The 21,054-nt window shown below is 49.2% G+C and overlaps 1 protein-coding gene across 1 annotated transcript in view; it reads right to left on the bottom strand.

Moving 5' to 3' along the window:
* The window catches only part of RETREG1 (reticulophagy regulator 1), a 122,083-nt gene extending 102,927 nt beyond the window's left edge, over positions 1-19,156 (bottom strand). The window contains exon 1 of the mRNA XM_060009647.1: positions 18,834-19,156. Within this exon, the coding sequence (XP_059865630.1) occupies positions 18,834-19,156 (323 nt within the window). The remainder of the gene's footprint in view (positions 1-18,833) is intronic.
* Between the last annotated feature and the right edge of the window lie 1,898 nt (positions 19,157-21,054).

The raw sequence follows: 21,054 nt of genomic DNA, 5'->3' as shown, positions 1-21,054 counted from the left end.
CCCCATACTCTTAATTTATCCCTCCCTCCCACTTCCTTTCCTCTTTGATAACCATAAGTTTGTTTTCTACATCTTCATCTCATTTAATGCTCCTGCACCACCGATGAAGTTAATATGTGGAAATTATACACTCATAAATAGACTAGGTTAGAGCAATTTGTCTATAACCGTGCAGCCTCTAATTGAAAGAGTTGGGTCTTCTTGACTCCAAGTCCACTTCCCTATTTACACACCATGTATGGAGTCCCTTGGCATCTCACTTTAACCAACCAATCTAAAGCACCAGAATGTTCTAGACAGCAGGGTTGAAAGAGCAATTGTCATATGGGCTCCTGCCTTTTAAATGCCCAGTCAGCTGTGGTCACCCACTCATCAGCTCACATCCACATTCCGTTCAAGACCCCATTCCAATGCACCTGACCCTGTCCAGGGTCCCCCAAAAGGAATTCAGCCACTGTGCAGTTCCAAGACTGGCAGCCTTGCCACAGCTGTCGATGATCTTCTTGTGCCTCCAGCTCCGTCACTGTGAAAACCCAAGGATGCAAGCAACTGGACTTCAGCCCCGCTGCTTCCACGTGGCCCCCACCCCACCTCGGCTCTGCCCTGCTGGTTGGCCTGGTCCAGCCCATCCCTACCCTCCTCCCCCTCTTCATGGGAAGCCTGGCCAGGGCTCTACCTCCCCAGCTCCAGCCAATCCCTTTCCAGGTGAAAGAACCCCGATCACACTCTAATACACATTGTCCAAGATCACGGGCACGTAGACATGGGCCTCCTGGAATGACCATTCCCCGTCAAGATGCTAGGCTCGGCAACAAGATTCACACAGCCCAGGCCCTCTCCCTCCCAGGCTGAGGCCACGATGTTCCAGAACTAGGACTGAGGCTTCCACACCCCTTGAGCCAAGGGTCTGGACTGAACTGACCACCACAAGGTCCACTTCTACGTCAAGGTGAACGAGCCTGCAGCTGGCCCGGTCAGCCCCGCAGAGCTGAGGACCATCCTGTCTCTCCTAAACTCCCTGCTAGAAAATGAGACATTCTCTCAGGCTGCCAAAGAGACCAAGGCTGAAATAGTTGAACAAACGGTAAGAAACTGTGGATTAGAACAAACAGATGACTTCAGATCCGAGAGACCACAGTATCCTGCTTGACACCTTGTCCGGCATACTTAGGATTGGACAGTAAGTTATACACTCACCACTAAATCCAAACAAACACACAACGCAGAGAAGCAGCTATCTAATTTGTTTCAAATGTCCAAAACATCAAGACTGCGCACTGAGTTAGTAATTCTGCCATCCTGGGAGGGCCACTTATCAGAAGGCGAAGATCAAGTGTCCTTTATCAGTGTACCAAAGCCGTGCGGGTCAGCAGGGCTGACCCAGGGTCACCCCGTTTATGAACACAGCCTCCCTAAGACACGGGCCAGCAGCCTCCCCACACAAACATTCCCTTACTATCAGGAAAGCCATATCCAGTAGCCGTCCCAGGAAGAACATCACCTACGTTTCTTATTGGATGCCAAAATGTTCCCCCAAACCCACATAACACCCAGAACGGGATGTGGACTCTTGTCATCACAGTTTCCACAGATACATTCAGGGGGCAGAACAGTGATGACACACGTGGGCGTCTGTCCCTACAAAAGGCAACAGCAGGAACGGGTCAGTCAAAGCTGGAGATTACAATCCTACTTGGTGTGGCTGCCTGACCAACACAGGGTGGGAAATGTTTTCAAAACTTGAGTAAAAATAAAAAGGGGTGTGTGCAGGTCCACTGGATGTCCTTCTAGTCGCTGGCATAGGACGGGGGATGTAGGCCATCACTCCCAGTGCACGGGGAGCCACGACCCCTGGAAACTCCACCTCCAAACCGGAGGCGCAGGAGAAAGCACAGCAAATATCTGGGCACCAGTATTCTGACTCAGGAAGGCCCACTCTGGGCCCACATGCCAATGGCCACTGTCCAGCTGGATCGTGATTGGCAGTGCCACCTCAAGGCCCAAGGCTTGTTGTGTCATCCAGGTCGGAAAGCCCTTTCTGGTTCTTTCCTATGGGTCCAATCAAAAGAGAAAACAGAAGTGGAGACAGAAATACAGAGAGAGAGACAGAGATGCCTGTGCGTCCGTGCGCAAGGCATGAGAGAGAACCGGTAGCTGCCTCGTGGACCCCGGTCCTCGAAATTCCCCAGACTGTGTTTCTGGAACATTCCAAACCAAGAGTAAACTTGAGATGAGAATGAATCTCCTTTGATGGCTGTCAATTCTTCAGGGTCCCCCGACTCCAAGCCCAGGACCTCCAGTACCCCTGGGCAGGGTTTGAGGAGCAAACCGAGCAGAGCCTCTCCCACCCACTCAGATGGAGGGCGTGTGTGAACACACGGGCAGGAGCGAGCTCCCCCTATAACGAAACCGCCCTGTCCGGTGGATGAGTGGAACCTGGCCCTGGAAGTGCAAGGCAATTCGCAAATCAGGCTTCCAGCACCTAAGAAGTGATTTTTATTTAAAGTAATATTTTAATGTCTTCGTTTACAATTTGTGATTTTAAAACTAACTTTCAGTATACAGCACACACAAGTAGTAATATAAAATTTAATGGAACATTTTTAAGTGGGAAACTGTGATTCGGAAAAAGAACCACGGGGCAAGGGCTCTGGCCCGAATGAGTTCACAGCCGGGGTGCCACAGACGTGAGGCAGCTCGCTCCACAATTCTTACTGTTTCTGACAAATGAGGAAACTGAAGCTCAGAAGATTAAGTCCTTTAACTGGGCTCATCTTGCTAGAAGCTAGGTCACCTCTAGTTCACCCCTCCTCCTTAACCCCCCCCCCGCCACACACACACACACACACACACACACACACACACACTAGCCTGCCTTTGAGAGCACTTATTTCTACTATATCTCAGTCCAAAAAGCAATTGAGAGAGCTTAAAGGTCCACTATAACATGGAATAAATACAAAAAGATAAGGAAACTGGCAAAGAGAAAATAAAAGACAATTACTCAGGTTTAAGCTTAGCCCACAGGAATTCAAACCATGAGTTGAGATGCAAAATGACAGCCACAAATTTGGTCCTGAGAAGACCTCTTTGCGGTAAGAACTTGATATTTCATCATTAGGAAAACCCTTTTTCACCCCAATAGAAGGCGGCAAACTAACACAGTGAACATTTCCTTATCTTCTTAATATGAAAAGGATCAATCAATAAAACACAAGGAGTGTGTAGGTGAAGCAGTGAAGGTCACAGACCACCACCCCAAGCTCACTTTGAGAGCCTGGGAGCCGCAATAATGATCGGAACAACAATGCAACCCTGACTTGTTAAAAGTGAGGTCAGTCAGACAGAGAAAGACAAACATCATATGATATCACTTATATGTGGAATCTAAAAAAAATGATGCAAGTGGACTTATTTACAAAACAGAAATAGAATCACAGACAAAGAAAACAAACTTATGGTTACCAAAGGGGATGGGGGGAGAGATAAATTAGGAGTTTGGGATAACATATACACAATACTATATATAAAACAGAGAAACAACAAGGACCTACTGTATAGCACGGGGAACTATATTCAATATCTTATAATAACTACAATGGAAAAGAATCTGAAAAAGAACAGATACACATACATATATATGTATGTATGCATATGTGTATGTGTGTGTGTATATATATATATATATATAACTGAATCACTTTGCTGTACACTAGAAACTAACACAACATTGTAAATTAACTACACTTCAATTTTTTTTTTTTTTTTTTTTTTGGCGGTACGCGGGCCCCTCACTGCTATGGCCTCTCCCGCCGTGGAGCACAGGCTCCGGACATGCAGGCTCAGCGGCCACGGCTCACGGGCCCAGCCGCTCCGCGGCATGTGAGATCCCCCCAGACCGGGGCACGAACCCGCGTCCCCTGCATCGGCAGGCGGACTCCCAACCACTGCGCCACCAGGGAAGCCCTACACTTCAATTTTTTAAAAATGGTTAAAAAAAAGTGAGCCTCTTGGGATGTTTGTTTGTTTTTAATGCTTTTCACCGTTTGCCAAAAAGGAGCAATAAAAGAGGAAGACAAGATAGTGACTGGATGTGTTATAGGAGGGAGTAATGCCACCCCCTCCAACACCCGCAGTTTCCAAACTCCCGTGGCTGTGCTAGAAGGTGGGAGCATCACCAGCAGGCCTGCCCTCCCGTGCACACCCGTGGGCGGCCGGAACAGCCCTACAGCTCTCTCTAATTAAACAAGGGAAACAAAGCCGTCCTTTAGCACAGTCCGAACCAACTTCTAGCAGAAAACCAATGTCCTCCTGAGAATTCCACCTGAGATTCCCGGGGCCAAATCAACTCTCCAAACATACAGACAACGCCCGTGAAAAACAATGCCAGGAAGCAGAGTAAGAGCACACGTGATGAGCAAAGCCAACAGTTTCTCATTAAGCTCTCCAAAAGAGCGACTCAGCTTCTGTTTTTATAACATGTGGCGTTAAACACCAACAATAAAAGAAAACGCCTCGACGCAGCCACAAAGAGCAAACACCAGGAGCCTGGCACTGAATAGGATCCACATTTCAATCATAAGCTGGCATTTCAGTCGGACGAGAAGTGAATGCGAGGTAAAACTCTGCTTACCAATGACAGAGAGATGCCTTTGGTCAGTTCTTCACATGTCTTTTTAGAATGACCCCAACCATGCAGTCAGCAACATCAGAACTTCAGACCTGCTTTCCCCAAAAGGGATTAGCTATTCTGAACGAGGAGGACAGGAGTTCTTTGGCAAAAGGCGTTTCAAAAGCTTGGTAAAGACACAAGGTCAAGACGCTGCCCCGGGGTCACACTCAGTAGCAACACAACCCTGAAAACCTGTCTCCTTGGCCGACTGTGATCGTATTTGTCATCCCATTGCTTCCCCAGAAAAACGTTTTCTCCTTTCACGCACTCGATCTTGATTCCCACCTGTATATCATTTGCTTGTTCACTTGTTTACCATTTGCTGACACCAAACTGTAAGCTCCATGAGGGGAGGACCCACTCTGTCCAGATCACCAGCGTCACCCCCAGATGAGGTCACCACCTGGCCAAAAGCAGGTGCTCAGTAATCCGTTTCTGCATTGTGGCTCATTCCATGTTTGTTGAATGGATGAGTCAATTAACGTAATTAAATAATCATGCATGTAATTAACGTCATCATTAACCATGAACTTCCTGAAGCACGCTATCATAACAGTAACAGCTTGCCAAAATGGGGGGGGGGTTGCATAAGGAGCGTGAAAATGTCTGCACAGTTTCTGAAGACCTTTTGAGAAGCAACGGATAACACGATGGCCCTGGGACCCTGGCTTAGGTTAATTTGTATCTCTTTAAAGGGAAGTCAGTCTGGCTCTCCTAACTTGCCACCGTGCTGAATAAAGCCCTGCTGCGAGCTTTACTGTGATATCGACGTGATTGGTCAGGTCAAGGAGGATGGTGCCCTGGGCAGCGGATGGCATCCTCATCACTGGAGCAGCCATGCTTATGTGAAAGCCACACCCATACACAATACATGTCTGGGCTTCTTTCTACACATCTGGGAGTTCTTCTAACTAGAAGCCAAAGATCATCACTGACATTCTAAAGACAATACCCAACCATGGTTCTTTTGTCAACAGCCACGCTTTTGAATGCCACAGGCACGCGCCAAGCATGTCATGAATCTTGGGCTCATGAGCCTTAAGACATCCGCCTTCTGCGCCAGGCAAACCCATACACAGCAGAGATTCCACGGGCAACATCAGAGCTACAATACTCAGTGATATTATTAAAAGTGAAACATTTTGGGCTTCCCTGGTGGCGCAGTGGTTGAGAGTCCGCCTGCCGATGCAGGGGACGCGGGTTCGTGCCCCGGTCCGGGAGGATCCCGCGTGCCGCGGAGCGGCTGGGCCCGTGAGCCATGGCCGCTGAGCCTGCGCGTCCGGAGCCTGTGCTCCACAAAGGGAGAGGCCGCAACAGTGAGAAGCCCACGTACCACAAAAAAAAAAAAAAAAATTGAAACATTTTCATGGAAATTATCAATTTGCACGCTGATAAATGAAAGCTAGTATTCGTTCATGCTAGTTAATTAAAAAACAGAAAAAGCAACTTTAGGATCATATTTTCCATTTCCACTAGATTATATTTTAAAAGCTATTCTAATGAACTTAGAACTTGAGGCAAAAGTGAAAGTTTATTGTCAAATATCTTTAAATATTTAGATTCACTTATAAGATAAAGGTTAAATTTAACATACGTACCATTTTTTTCCATAAACTATGAAAATAAACTGGTTTAAGGCCCTCACTAAAGCTTTCTGATACTCTACACGACGCAACAATGCAAGCTGTTGTTTTGAATTTATCCCAAAGGTAATTGGAAGTTAAATTCATAAGGTATGCAAGAAAATATATATTCATTCCTAAAAAGATGATTTAATAGATGCAGTACGGTTTCCAAACTACAGTCAATACCCGCAAGATATATCCATTCATGGAACAGGAACTCAGCTGACAAGAGGAATTTTATATAATGTCCCTTCCTCCAGCTTAGGAGCCATTTCCTCCACATACAAAGATGGATTTGGATTTTATGAAATTCATGAGCAACCGAGCCCCAGGGCTAGAGACCACAAGGTTGCCTCCTGACTCCTGGTGCAATTCTCCTCGGGGGACCGGGGATGGGCAAGTCAGCAGCGGCTGCAGTCTTGCACACCACCGTCCCTGAACCCTGCTGTCTGAATGCATAGCTTTAGTCCTTGCTTTTATATTTTGTTGTTATTTCTCAGGAAAGCTTGAATTTTTTTAAACACTGAGGGCATGCATGCTTTTTGTCTGTGATCACCCCGTATTATGTGCACCAGCTACAGGAGAGCTGGAAGAGAAGAGATCAACAGCTCTTTTCAAGAGATTCTATTAACAACAAAAAAGCCCTTAAGCTGGGTCTGACAACAAATATAGCTATTAAACGGACCGGGTCGATGTTCATTTCAACAGGTCTTGGTGGCGTTTGAGCAAACATAACTGTCCATTTGTAGTTCAGGAACATATAAAAATATTTCCTTTGAATAATAAATACATTTTCTAGTGACAAGAATTCTCCCTAGGAAAGGTCTCCCAGGATCGAGGTACCCTCATCATTTGAAAGAAGGTGGTACTCCATCAGCTGGACGGTAAACATCTTGCTTTGAGTAGATGTGCAAGTCAAATGCAAGCCATGACTACTGAGGGCAAAAGTGACTTTTACAAACTCTGGCTTATGTGACAGCAGGGAAGAAGGGAGGGGGACGTCCCGGGGGAAGGCCTGAAGCTCACGGCTAGGACCTTTGGAGGGGCCTGCCGAGCCTTGGGGAGATCTGTCAATCCACCAACTCCAGACGCTCAAAACCCCAGAGGTGCAGTTGGGTCCGCTTAGCAGAGTCTCCACACGGGCCTCTAAGATCGTGTGGTGGGCAGTTCTGCCCTGGGGAACACTGCGATTCTCCCTTCCTAAGCTTCCCCGTGCTCACGGCTTCCACGCTTGGCGGCGTGCAGTTTTCAGAAAGGGTCGCGTTGTCACCAGCTCATCGTGGGGCCTTGGGACTCAGCTTCTTCCTCTATAAAATGAGGGGTAACACTGAAGCAAGGATTCCCCACCTTTCATCTCATCATACAGGCGCCTTCTTTTGAAAGGTTTTAGCTGCTAACAAAATACGTAGCACAGTCTACTAGGCCAGAGTGAGTGCAACCTTGCCACGGAAATAAGCCTCTTCCCCAGCTGCCTGAAATACCGAAAGCAAGTCAGTACCTCCAAAGAGCTGGGGAGCTCGGGGTCCTAGGTGATTCTAACAGATTCATGCTATGACTCCTGGGCTGAAATCTGCGACTCTGGATGTCCGTTTCGTTCAGTGCTACACAGATCAGCAAAACACACACCCAGGAGCGCCAGTGTGGCTTTCTGGAAGCACACAAGCAGGAAGGGGCAGCACCGTAGCATCTGGCTCCAAACCAGACCTCGAATGTAAACAGTGACACTCGGGACTCAAGGTGCCCTGGTCTATGACAAGTTAGGACACTACTTGTTTTGAGTGTTGTGCTAATGAGGTCAAGGTATGAATTCTCTCTGCCTTTTAGTTCAATGAGGCCCAGCCTATCCTAGGATCGCAAGTTCCTGCAAAGCCGGGCCAGGTGCCAGGCTTGACGCCCACCCCCCGGGGCACGACTCCGCCGAGCCCGTGGGAGCCAGCCAGGGCAGCAGCCCTGCACGATTCGGGGGGGGAGGGCGGGGAGGTGCCACTCAGGCTCTTTTCTGCGTGAGTCACCTTTGGAGGCACACAGAAGCCCTGGGTTCAGTTCCATCCATCTCGAGAATGGACCACCGAAGTCAGATGCAGCCTTTACATGGCAAGCAAACACTGAGTCCCGGAAGTAAGAAAGGCAAAAAGAAATGCTTTAAGCTTGCCCGAAGATCTAATGCACAAGCTATAATAACACAGCAGTCAGACTGACTCCTTACCCAAATACCAGAAACCAGAAAGCAATAGCTGGACCAACTGCAGACCATCTATAAGAGATCAGGCGTTGGAAAGGTATCCATCTGCAAAAAGCAACACTGGAAGCAAGCGCGAAAGGAGGGCAGTGCTCCACAATTCTAAGGGAAAATTATTCCCCACCCAGAGTTCTAAACCGAGCCAAACCAGCAATCAGCTGGAAGGGTGGGATAAACATATTTTCTGCACACGAGTTCTCCAAAACATGCTAGAGGATGTCCTCTCTCCATACCGAAGAGCCCACCAAGAAAGAGTCCCGTAACAGAAAACAGACAGACGCCAAGAACTCAGAGCAAACACAAGAAAACCTTCGATCTTAAACCATCGTGAATAATCTCAAGAAGAAACGGGTGCTGCTGACTCTCCTGACCCCGTTCTCAGCAGGGGTGCAGTAACAGAGGCTCTCACACAGGAGAGGGGGAACGGGGTGACGACGCAGATGGCCTGCAGGGACAGAAGACCCAGGGGACAATCAGACTAGATCAGAACAGGGGGAGGAAGACTCCAAGAAGGGTGGCTCCCAGGGAAAGAAAGAGAAGAGAAAACTGAAGTGGGGGTCTGATAGAGTTGACCTTTATCAAAAGGAGTTCTCCAGAAATGCTGGAGAGTTAGAAAGATCGAACAGAAAAAAATGCTAAGAGCAACAGCAAAATAGAGTTGTACAAGAAAGGGCCTGTAAACGTGGATCTCCTTCCCCACGAAAGCGACAGCCAGGCTCATCCGCCCTCAACCCGCTCAATCTCAGGAACTCACCCTCCTCCTTCAAAGAGAAATCAGCTGCCACTGGCAGGTGACCCTTAGCCACCTGCCCTCCAGGTGTGCCCACCTTTCCCCCTGGTCCTCAGGTGTCAGAGGAGCAGGTGTCCTTCTAAGCCCAGCCGCCACGGGCTTCCCCAGAGCCCCCTGCTGTCCCTCTTCCCTTCCCCTGTCTCCACCCTTCCCTCTCCATTCCCCCATCCTCACAAATGCCAGCACCTGTCAGACGACCCATCGGGCATCAGCAGAGCAGGGGGAGAATGGCATGGGGGTGGGCTCAGGACTCTGCAGAAGGAGTGAACACAGGGAGGCAGGAGACTGGCTCCACGCTGAGGGGCTGCAACTGGTCTCCCGCTGATACTTCGAGATAAGATACCAGCAGGATCACTGGGCCCGGATCAGGCGAAAGCACAAGTGAGAGGGCTGGCCGGAGACAACCCGGAAAACTGCCCCCATGTAAGCAACTAAGCCACCCCGACTGCACGCAACTCACTCCAAGTTCGCCTGTGTGTTCTTCCACAGGTACTGTGCTTCTAATAAATGCTGTCTCTATTTCACAGTCTTGGTCCCTTTGCTGAATTCCTTCCTCAAAGACAAGGACCAAGGTCCTTCTTCCACAGCTGGAATCAACAGAAACAGCTAACAACAGAATGCTTCTGACATTCAAAATCGGCTATCTTGGTAGGCACGAAAGCCAGGCACCGGGGAGAGAACGGATTTCCTAAACTGTCTGAACTCCCGTTGGCCAAGTCAGGATCTGGCCTGAGGACCAAATCCCAGAGGGGCCCTGGAGGGCAGGCTAGGGAGTTCTGTCCTCCACAGAGACTGAGCCATGATGCTGCAGCAGGGGGAGGTGGTGAGGGGCTGGGAGGAAGGGAGGGTCCCCCTTCTGGTGTGACTGGGAAGGCCAGGCCCTCATGCCGCCCAGGAAGGGGCACTTGCCGATGGAACCCCAGCGGACCCGGCTGCGACCTCACCTGGCTCCCAGGGAGCCCCGCTCTCTGGGACTCGCCGCGCTCTGACCCTCCTGCCGAAGATGCTCCTTCATCACCACCTTGCTGAGGTCGGTTTCCTCACACCCTCCCCAGGCTCTCTTCTCATACAGCCCAGAAGGTGGTCCCTAGGAAACTTCACCACCCCCAACACACACACATCTGTACTTCAACCCAACCCGTCCCCTGCTGCAACCCCAGGGACCCTCAGAATGGGTAACACCAGCCACTCCTCATTTACCCTCAGAGGCTGAGTCACTCCCCCACCCCCTCTCTTCTCCCATCCAAGAGATCACTCAGTCGTCCTGATTTTATCGCCAGTCTCCCCACCCCGCTGCCTCTCTTCACCACCACGTGTTCCTGCAGAGGTGTCCTGCCCCACCTCCGGCCCCAGGTTCTCGCTCCTCTCATTCGCCGGCGGGGGGCGGGGGGCGGCTGATGGAAAGCCGGTAAGCATGGCCTGGCACACTCGCTGCATGAAGTTCTGAGCTAAAACTAATGGTGTCTCCTGCTTGCTCAACCAGCCCCAGCCACACTGGACTCCGTGCTGTTCTGCAAACACCCCCAGCCCACTCACCCCAGGGCCTTTGCACACCCTGTTCCCTCTGCCTGGAGCATTCTGCTGCAGAAGTAGCTGCTTGGATCCTTCGCTAATGTGCTCTTCGGGTGTCAGCTCACAGTCACTCCGCTGAGAAGCCTGCACTGACTACCCCAGAAAAGTAGCACCTCCTTGTCCCTCCCTGTCCCTTGTCCCTACTTTAGTTTTCTCCACAGCACCTAGCTTCTCCTAGCATTTTGTGCATTTGTTTATTGTCTTTCTTCCACCATTTCCACCCCGAAAATATAAGCTCCATAAGAAAAGGGATCTCATGCTTTCTTGTCCACTGTTACACCTCTAGCACCAAGAACAGTGTCAGCATGCAGTAGACAATAAATATGTGTTGAATTTTTGAATGGAGGTCTTAAGATAAAGGGACTATGGCTATATGACGGTATATATATGATGGTACTTACATAAAAGTAATAGGCAAAGACTGCTTCTTTGATATAGTCCAAATTCCTTAGCACAATCTAATAGTATAAACTCCTCAGAAACTGACCCCAATGTTTCTCTTTCCAAACTCACCTGTGGATATTCCCTCTAGAACATAAAATACCTGTCCCACCCCTCCCCTCCCCTCCCCTCCTCTCCCCTGCCCTTCCCCTTTCTCTCTCTATATAAATGAATAGTGATGAGGGCTACTGTGTGCCCTGTTCAAGCTTCCATCAGTTAGCTGAGTACCTAGCGCATAATAGCTACTCAGTATGTATTAGTTCTCTTCCACTTTTTACATACTGATTATCCCGGCTTTTCCCCAATCTCCATACCCCCACTTGCTGCCTAAGGAAATCCTATTGGTTCATCTTGGCCCATGTATGATAATTTAGTGCTCGCAGCATAACCTGAGAATTACTTGCTTACTAATCTGTGCTTCTCACCAGGGATCAGAATGTGTCTCAGTCATCACTGTATTCCCAGCAGCTAGTGACAATGATACACCTCATTGATTTGTACCCATTTCGATCAATCAGGCAGCTTAAAAACATTCACGCACAACAGGATAAGAAGGAAAAACAGCAGCAAAAAGAAGCTGAGGGAAAGTTACTACCCAAATAGGCACAACCATAAAACTGTGCAAAATCACTAACGACGAGCTTCGTGGTTATTACACTAGAGAAGAAAATCTGATGGGCTTCTAGAAGGAGCATGAATCTGGTAGGAACAGCCCCATTTCTTAGGTCCTCAACCAGCAGTTCCTGGTGCTAAAGGACCAAGGCCTAGAGAACAGCCTTACGTGGGAACTCGTGAAAGATTTCCTGGGTCTAAGAACAAGCACATGAGGCCACTACTCAAGAAACATTTACTGAATATAAAAAACATCCACAACTATTTTCAGTGACCTGAAGCCTTTCTATTTTGCAAGACCTTCCTTAAACCAGCCCTGCCCTGTCCAGGCTGGGAGAATACCCTCTAGTCCAGTCCAGTTCACTAAACCTTCTTGAGCATCTACCGTGTTTCAGATCCCATGCTGGTTCCATGCATACAAGAATAATAATTTCTCTTTCCCGCTCCCCAATGTACCCTCAGCCTGAGGCAGGTGAGTCTCCCCAGAGTGACAACATCCAGTGCACGTCCCCCATTTATACCTGGGTTTGTCCCACGTGGAAAGCCCTCACCGTTAACCTTACTTTTACAGTTACACCTTCTCTGCTAGGCCTATACATACAATAAATCTCACAGAGCTTTCATCAACTATTCCAAACCCCTCTGATATCCACTATTCCTAAACTGTAAAGCCCTAGAAACTGTGGCATACGATGTAGAAGTGTGGTGCATTGTTTCAATCAATTCACTGAACCACCCATGTCTCCTAAAGCAGAGAGTAAGCTCTCAGAGCCAAGTGCAGACCTGGGACTTCTGATATACCCCATGGACCCAACACCATGTGGGCCTGGAGCAGACACTCTTCCACGGCTCCTGACGCCCAGAGGGAGCTGAGATAAGGCGAGGGACGTGAACTAGACTCGCTAACAGGCTAAAAATGATCCCTCTCAACGCAGAACCCACCCTCTCCCAACATAACTGTTTTCACCCCATGCTGAAACTATTAAGTGAAATTCTGTAGTATTGAAAAATGTAAGCCCTGTTGATTCCCATATCTGTCTTCCATTATCCCTTAGAGTGAGAGTTGTTTTTTTTAAAAAGAAAGAAACACTGAATTTGCAGAAAAGGACACGGCTTCATCACCCAGGCCCGTGACCCAGGTTAGGACTGCGCTACTGAATACGGGTAGCCGCTAACCACATGTAGCTGTCTGAACTGAAGTTTAAGTTCAGGAAAATTAAAAATACAGTTCCTGAGTCACACTAGCCACATGTCATAAGTTCAATAACCACAACAGGCTACTTGCTACCATACCAGACAGTACAAACGTCAACTATTTCCATCACTGCAAATATTCTATTGAATAGTACAGGTTAAAGTCATCGTTAACAACTCAGTTAACTTCTGTGGGCCTGTTTCCTCTTGTGTAAAAGGGGAATAATACCTGCCTCACTGGTTGCTGTAAGACTTAAATGAGCATCCTTAATAATTTTACTAGCTGTAGCCTGACGAACTACACCTGGGTATATAGTTATATACGCAGGTATAGTTTGATGGCAGCAGCAATCATTAATAGTAGTAGCTGTCAGAGGAGTTACTATCAAGTAGAATAAAGAAATTCCGTCTCAGGCCATGTGAAGAGAAGGATGCTGTCCAGGAAGATGGGGAGAAGTACACACTGGTCGTATCATCTCAGAATGCTGCATCTGAGGAGGAATACGTACAAACTGAAGTGTGTTTAGAAGAGCCTGGTCAGTGGAAGGAGCCCAGGATTTCTCTTCTGGGGGAAAGAAGACTCAGCAGAAATGGAGAACAGAACAAACCTTGAAACAGACAGAGGACTGTCCTGGGGAGGGAGCCCGGACCTTGGGCAGCTGTAGAGATAACAAAGAGGTGAGCTTAACTCACTATAGGAAAAATATTTGCTAGTCAGAGTTGTCCAGCAGTGGAAATGCTGCCTTATGGAGAAGAGAGTTCAGGATCCCAGAAAGTGCTCAAATGCAGTGATTCTCACACTCGAGTCACCTGCTGAGCTGGAGAAAATTCAGATGCTCTGGCCCCACCGCAGGGGTTCTGGCTCGTATATGTGGGGTGCAGCCCACGATTTGCATCTCTACAAGCACCCAGGTGACGGCCACGATGATGCCGGTAAGAGATCGCTCTTTGAGGGGCACTGCTCTAATGCAAGCTGGCCCAACCCATCAGCGATGGCATAGAGGGGCTCTTGACATCAAGTGGGAGCTGGACCCTGCAACCTTCCAAACCAACTCTGGAGGACAGGCCTCCAAGGACTCTAGGTGAATCCTGGGCATTCCAGACTGCACAGGTGCCCAGCCTGAAATACGGCAAAGGTCTCCTGCAGGGCATGCCCTTGTGTCATCACCTCAGGCTAATCAGTTTCTTGCAGTTGAACTATTTATACAAGTGGAGGGTAATGTCATCAGGTAGTGCCAGATGCTCTGAGGAAAGAGGCCCAGCATAGATTTCTCTGCACGCATGGTCTCCAACGGCGGGTTCAAGACTAAATCACATCCGAGCAGCTTTCCAGGCTGCATTGTGTGGCATTCGGTTTCAGTATCGTGACCAGCAATGACAGCAAGAAGAGAGACATAATCCTCCAGCCCTTGCTACCCAAGGCAACTGCCATGTGGCCATATAAAGCATGGCCAGAGCTTGCCACACTCCTCTCACCAAAACCAGACATTTCACACAAATATTTGTGCCTGAATTTTTTCAACAGCTTTACTCGTAATAGCCAACCGTGAAAACGACCCCAAAGAATATCGACTAGCAAATGGATGGACAAATAGAGGTATATCCCCAACTTGGCAGCCTAGTCAACCGTGACGAGAAACGAACAACTGACATACACAACAGGGATGAATCTCAAAGCCTTATGCTGGGTAAGCAAAGCCAGGCACAAACACATCATATTGTAAGGTATCATTTATATGAAACTTCAGCAAAGACAAATCTAACCTATAGTAACAGAAAACAGATCAATCCCCGGGGTGCCTACAGGTGGGAAAGGAAGCCAAAGTAATCTTTAGGAGTGACAGAATGTTCTAGAACTTGATTGTCATTGTGGTTCCATGGGCGTTTACATTTGACTGTTCACTTAGAGTGTGTGCGTTTTACTGACAGTATACCGCAAGCAGCTAATTCTTTAAAAACAAAACCAGATGGGTATTTTCTGTTTCACTGGGTTCATTCTATTTGATGGTGTGCTTAAAACTGGTGTCACTGGTTGCCCCTGGAAGGAGACAGGTAGCCAGTGACAGGTGTCAGAAAGAGCCTTTCCAACTGTTTACCATTTTATACTTTTAAACTTTTGAACTGTGAGGCTGTATTGACCATTCTTTAATAAATAAAATTTTAAATTAAGAAAAAGAATTCACAAACATGTCCCTCATTGGTAAAATGAGAGACCCAACCCTAGGACTATTAGACTGTTGGGCGATCTATTTCAGGTTGTGGAAACCCTGCTCCTTGAGACAGGTGCTACACGGTCTGTATTTTATCAAACTCCTCTGAGCTCTGAGTGAATACCAATTTTTTTAAGCGTTATTTAGTATTTTTCAAAAAATATATCAAAGATAAGAATGCACACACACACTCATAGTTTTAAAATAATTATAACTTGAACACCAGGTAACTTCCACCACTGAAGTCAAAAAACAGAACACTGCCTGTACTCCAAAACCTTCCACGTGCCCTCTGTCATCAAACCTTCTCCCTCCTCCCAGGGACAACCACTCTCTTGATTTTGCAGATAAGAATGTCTTCTATCAACATATCTCTGATCAGCACTGTTTAGTTTTGCATAGTTTTCAAAAAACCGAATCATTCTGTACATATTGTGTGCTTTTTTTTTTTTGCCCAAAATTACGTTTGTAAAATTCATCTGTGTTGTTGCCTATAGCTGTAGGTTATTTTCATTGTTCTATATGTTATTTTATGGTAGGAATAAATGTACCACAACTTATTTGCCCATTAAAATATTCATGGGCACTTTTACAAGGCATTTTTGGGTCCCCATTGCCTATAGAAAAAACTGGTCCAAAAACAAAGTATGACACTCGAGGCAACCACTGCCCCCGGATGCGTCTCCAAAACACCCAGCCACTCTCATCTCCCCTACTTTTCCCCACCAACTCATGTGGCATTGCATCAGTCAAATATATTGGTTGAAACATTAAGTACAATTCCTTAGGACTGGAATGCTATCAACCATATACTAGATCTACCCAAATCATTCCTGTCCATCCAAATCTGACTCGAGCATGATCTCCTTATGAAGACCCCACAGTCCCTTCTAGCCAGGATGCCACCTCCCCCAAAAAAAACTGTATCAAAATGAATGATCCCTTCTCTGACTCTTTACCACACTCGCTCCATTCAGCCTTGAGTTATACCCATTTGTTATGGCCAAGTCTCAGCTTTTGTGCTCTCAGTGCACAGCACTAAAATCTTGCAGATAATGGGCAGGTAATAAATGTTAGAGCTTTTGAACCCAGGCTCAAAATCCTAAACGCTAGTGCTGGTACCAGGTACTAAACAATCAAAAATATGCATTTAAGAAGTTCATTTCCCCAAAAGTAACATCAAGAAAAGTGCCAAGGGCTTCCCTGGTGGCGCAGTGGTTGAGAGTCCGCCTGCCGATGCAGGGGACACGGGTTCGTGCCCCGGTCCGGGAGGATCCCACATGCCGCGGAGCGGCTGGGCCCGTGAGCCATGGCCGCTGAGCCTGCGCGTCCGGAGCCTGTGCTCCGCAGCGGGAGAGGCCACAACAGTGAGAGGCCCACGTACCGCAAGAAAAAAAGAACAACTACAAGTGCACATCCCCCTCTGACGCAACAATTCCACTTCTGGCAATTCATCCTACAGCAATACTTGCTTATATGCAAAATAATGCATGTTTAGGCCATTAGCTATAATGCTGTCATAGCAAAAGTTGGAAACAATCTTAGTCCATCAGTAGGAGACAGGTTAATCCGTGACATCCATACAGTGGAATTCTGTGCAGCTGGAAAAGAACAAGGAAGTGATCGCCAAAGTACACTAAGAAGAAAAATAGTCCAGATAGTATTCCACAATTTGCGTAGAATATTTTGCATTTGCTGAAATATGCACTATCTGGAAAGATACACAGGAAACTTGTAACATTGGTTGCTTCTGGTAGGAAAGTGGATAGCCAGAGACAGGCATGGGAAAAAGATTTACAGAGTGTTTAACCTTTTGTACCTTTAAACTTTTGAACTTGGAGGCTACTGGCTATTTTTTTTAATAAATAAAATTTTAAATTATGAAAGAGAATTTTACCTCATTGGTAAAATGAGGGAGACCCAGCCCTAAGACTATAGGACTATTGCCCAATATAGCATCAGACACTATATTGTCCTTCTTCTGAGTGCCCACTGTAACTTCATAACAGGTTGCAGAACTATGGAATAAACTCTAGAAACACTGATAGCTAAGAGACCCAAAGTGCAGTTAATTCACGTTCGGGGGTCTAATAAGAAACAGCTCGGGCTTCCCTGGTGGCACAGTGGTTAAGAATCCACCTGCCAATGCAGGGGACACGGGCTCGAGCCCTGGTCCAGGAAGATCCCACATGCCACGGAGCAACTAAGCCCGTGAGCCACAACTACTGAGCCTGCACTCTAGGGCCCATGAGCCACAACTACTGAGCCCACGCACCACAACTACTGAAGCCCACGCGCCTAAAGCCCGTGCTCCACAACACGAGAAGCCACCACAATGAGAAGCCCTTGCACCACATCGAAGAGTAGCCCCCGCTCACTGCAGCTGGAGAAAGCCCGCGTGCAGCAACAAAGACCCAACACAGCCAAAATAATAAATAATTTAAAAAAAAAAAAAAGAAAGAAACAGCTCATTTCAGGAGAAAAACCAGGACTAGCACAGATCTGCAGAAAAACCTTCAGGTTAAAGGAGCTAACCTAGAAAGTAGCAGGCTGTGTATGTTTCGGTCATTTATTTTCTCACTTTAAGCTTAAGAAATCTATGTCCTGTAACAAGTATCCACTGCTGAAGCTCTGCTTATTCTGCAGTGTGTGGGTCATGCTTGTCATGAGGACACAGTTGCAGACAAAGAAGGTTTTTCTCCACCCTCCATCAGACTGGTAACAGATAACAGGGCACGACCTTCAGTGAAGGAGCCACACACTTCCCCCGTCTTTAGGGGTGAAGGGTGGTTTTTGAAGAGACAAACCTGTTGATCAGGGGCTTCTCACACAACATTCCTGTGTATTCTCTCTGTTCTTCAGCTAAAAACACGGCTGTTTTCCACACGGCACACCTGCGGGGCACGGTGATGTACCTAATCCACCTGTTTGCCGCCTGTTTTCTCATCAGGGAGTAAAGACAGTAAACCCAACCCTCCAGGGAACGGAAAAACAAATCATTCAGTGCCCATCTCGGGTGGCTGATGGACACAGGCTCAGTCTTCAGCGTGCACCTCAGCTGGTCCAGATAGGCCCGCTCTGGGTGCAAGAACGAATGCAAGTTCAAGTGTCTGTGGTCTGGCAGGCTTTGGGCGAGCAGGTCAAGACCTGAGAGTTTCAGAAAGCGAAGACCAAGTGCACTCTGGGCACACCTGTCGGTCCAGGTGCGTGGGGTCAGCCCACCACCTCTCCCACGAGGCTGCATACACACACGGAGAATGACAACTGTTTACAGGGAGGTGGGTCTGGAGGAGAGTTGAAGTGTGTCTACCTGTTCGAGAAAGGTGGCCGAGAAAGTGGGCCAGGACTGACACCTTCCTCCGCGGGGTCCGGCGTGCATCTCCCCCCCACCCCGGCCCTGGGCGCGCCCTCCGCCCGCCCCCGAGCGCCCCAAGGTCACCTGCCCTCCCCGGCGTCCCCACCCACCCCGAGCTCTCACCAGAACAGCAGGTTGGCCCCGACGAAGGCGAGCAGGCTGCGCAGCGGCCTCTTCCAGCTCAGGAGCTCGTCGGCGCGGCAGCCCAGCCACAGCACGGGCTCCCCCAGCAGCCAGGTCACCGCGGCGGCCACCCCGCCGGCGGCCTCCTCCACCTGCCGCCCCGCGCCCGCCGCCGCCCCTTCCTCCAGCGCTTCCCCCTCCTGCTCCTCGCGGGGAGCCCGGGGGGGCGGGGGCGGCGGCGGCGGCGGCGGCGGCGCCTGCTCGGCGGCTGCGGGACCCGGGCATCCCTGCTCGGCGGGCTCCGGGGGCGCCGGGCTCGCCATCTTCGGCGGCGCTGGCGGGCGGGGACTGGCACGGGCACGCGCGCGGGCGCGCCTAGGTGTCGCGCCGAGAGGGCGGCGGGTCCCGGCGCTGGGCGCGCACCGCGGGGCGCCGGCGGCTGGGTGCCTTGTGACGTCAGCCCCTGCCGCGGCGGGCCGCCTCCCGGGGGAAGTGGGTGCGGCCCAGTTCGCGCGGGGCTGGGCGGGGTCGGGCGGCCTCACGCAGCCGCCCCGGCGTGCGAGCGGGGTGGCGTCCCGGGGGTAGCGGGGACCCCGCCCGGGACCGAGGGAGCGTGACCGCCTTTTCCCTTCCAGCTGCGGGGGACGGCGCAGTAGAGCACCGCCGCCCGGCCATTTATCTAAAAGGGAGTCAGGGCCACGGGCGGAATCAACTGGAATCCTCACTTTCTCAAGCCACCGATCGCCCAGCCCGCAGCCTTACCGGGCGTGACGGGCACCCCTCCCCCTGGCAGCGCATTTCCGCCGCCAGCGACCCGACGCCCCCCGCCCCCGTCGCAGGCCCAGTGCCCTTGCTGGGACAGATTGCACACCCATAGCATAGGTCTTCAGTACTCTGCGAATAACGTGATGATATAAAGGTTGGATTGAGAAAGGAAGGAAAACAAAAACAAAAACATTTTGGGTCAGTTCACGAGCGGCCGCAGTGATGGGGAAGGGGTCTGGGGGCTTCCTCTCCGACTTTGCGGGCAGCGTCATCTGGCTCAAGAACGCACGCTGGTCCGTGCGAGGCACAGGTGAGCGGGGAGCTTAGAAGCAGGACCCCTTGCGTGTGTCACACAGGTTTGGGCAGCCTTGATTTCGGTCGTTCAGAGTCCCTCTGGTCACCACAGGTATCAGGACGGGTAAGGCGCTGTGAGGGCGTGACAGAGTCCTGAGACCTGCCTTCCGGGGCCTCACTGGTTCTTGTGCTTCCGGGTGAGTGTCGGGGTGCGGGGGGGAAGGGAAGAAAGGTAAATGTTTATGCTCCCTTTTCACTATTTGCATTTTTTAAAGGTTCTGTTCTTTAATCCCCGTTGTCACTTTTCTCTGGAATAAAATGTCGCTTCCCCATCCAGAGCATTCTACCTGTGATGAATCAGAGCATCCTACATCCTCTTGGAGTTCACTACTGGCAACCAACCTTCTTTCACAGGATGGATGGGGCTCATTCCCAGAGCAATTAAAGCCTGTGGTTTCCAGGGAGCCTCTGGAGAAGGTTCTATAGTGTTCCTCTGGGGTCATTATATATGTTTTTACCTCTGTGTACACATATGTAGCAATTCAGTACATTGCAGATGTGTGCACTTTCCTGTATGTAGGATATACCTCAAGAGGGTGTATTCCTAGTTCACTCAGAGGTTTACTGAGCACCTACTATGTGCCCAACATATTGCTCAGCTCTGTGGATATGGCTTCCACGCATAGGAAGTTCACAGTCCTAGGACAGGCCGGTGACAATCGTGATAACTGCTGTGACAGAAATAATCACTCAGGGCTAAGAGTCCTTACTTAAGTCGTGCATCCAAAATTAGGGACAGGGTGGAGGAGTCAGGTTTCAAGGGGCTTTTTGGAATAGACGGCATCTGCCCTGAATGGTAAGGAAGTAAAGTGGAGGTTGGGAAGGGGAGGCAGTCATTTCTTTCGGGAAATCAACACGAGTGAAGTTATGGACTTGCAGGTGGAGGTACGGTTCCTTATGTATATTTGCAGGAGGTCACCAAGGCCTCGACTGATCCACTAGTGGAAGGAAGTTTGGTTTTTGACCTGACGGCAACGCAGAGTCTCACGTTTCTGACTTGTCTTTGAAAAGAATCGCGACAACCCGGTAGAGAGTGGCCAGGGAGGCATGAAACTTCAATGTGGAAACAATCCCGGTATTTTTTTTCCACAAAAGAAAGACC

Source organism: Delphinus delphis, chromosome 3 (genome assembly GCF_949987515.2).
Source record: "Delphinus delphis chromosome 3, mDelDel1.2, whole genome shotgun sequence".
NCBI classification, from domain to species: Eukaryota; Metazoa; Chordata; class Mammalia; order Artiodactyla; family Delphinidae; genus Delphinus; species Delphinus delphis.
Note: the sequence above shows the minus strand (reverse complement) of the source record. Positions and strands in the feature narration are given on the sequence as shown.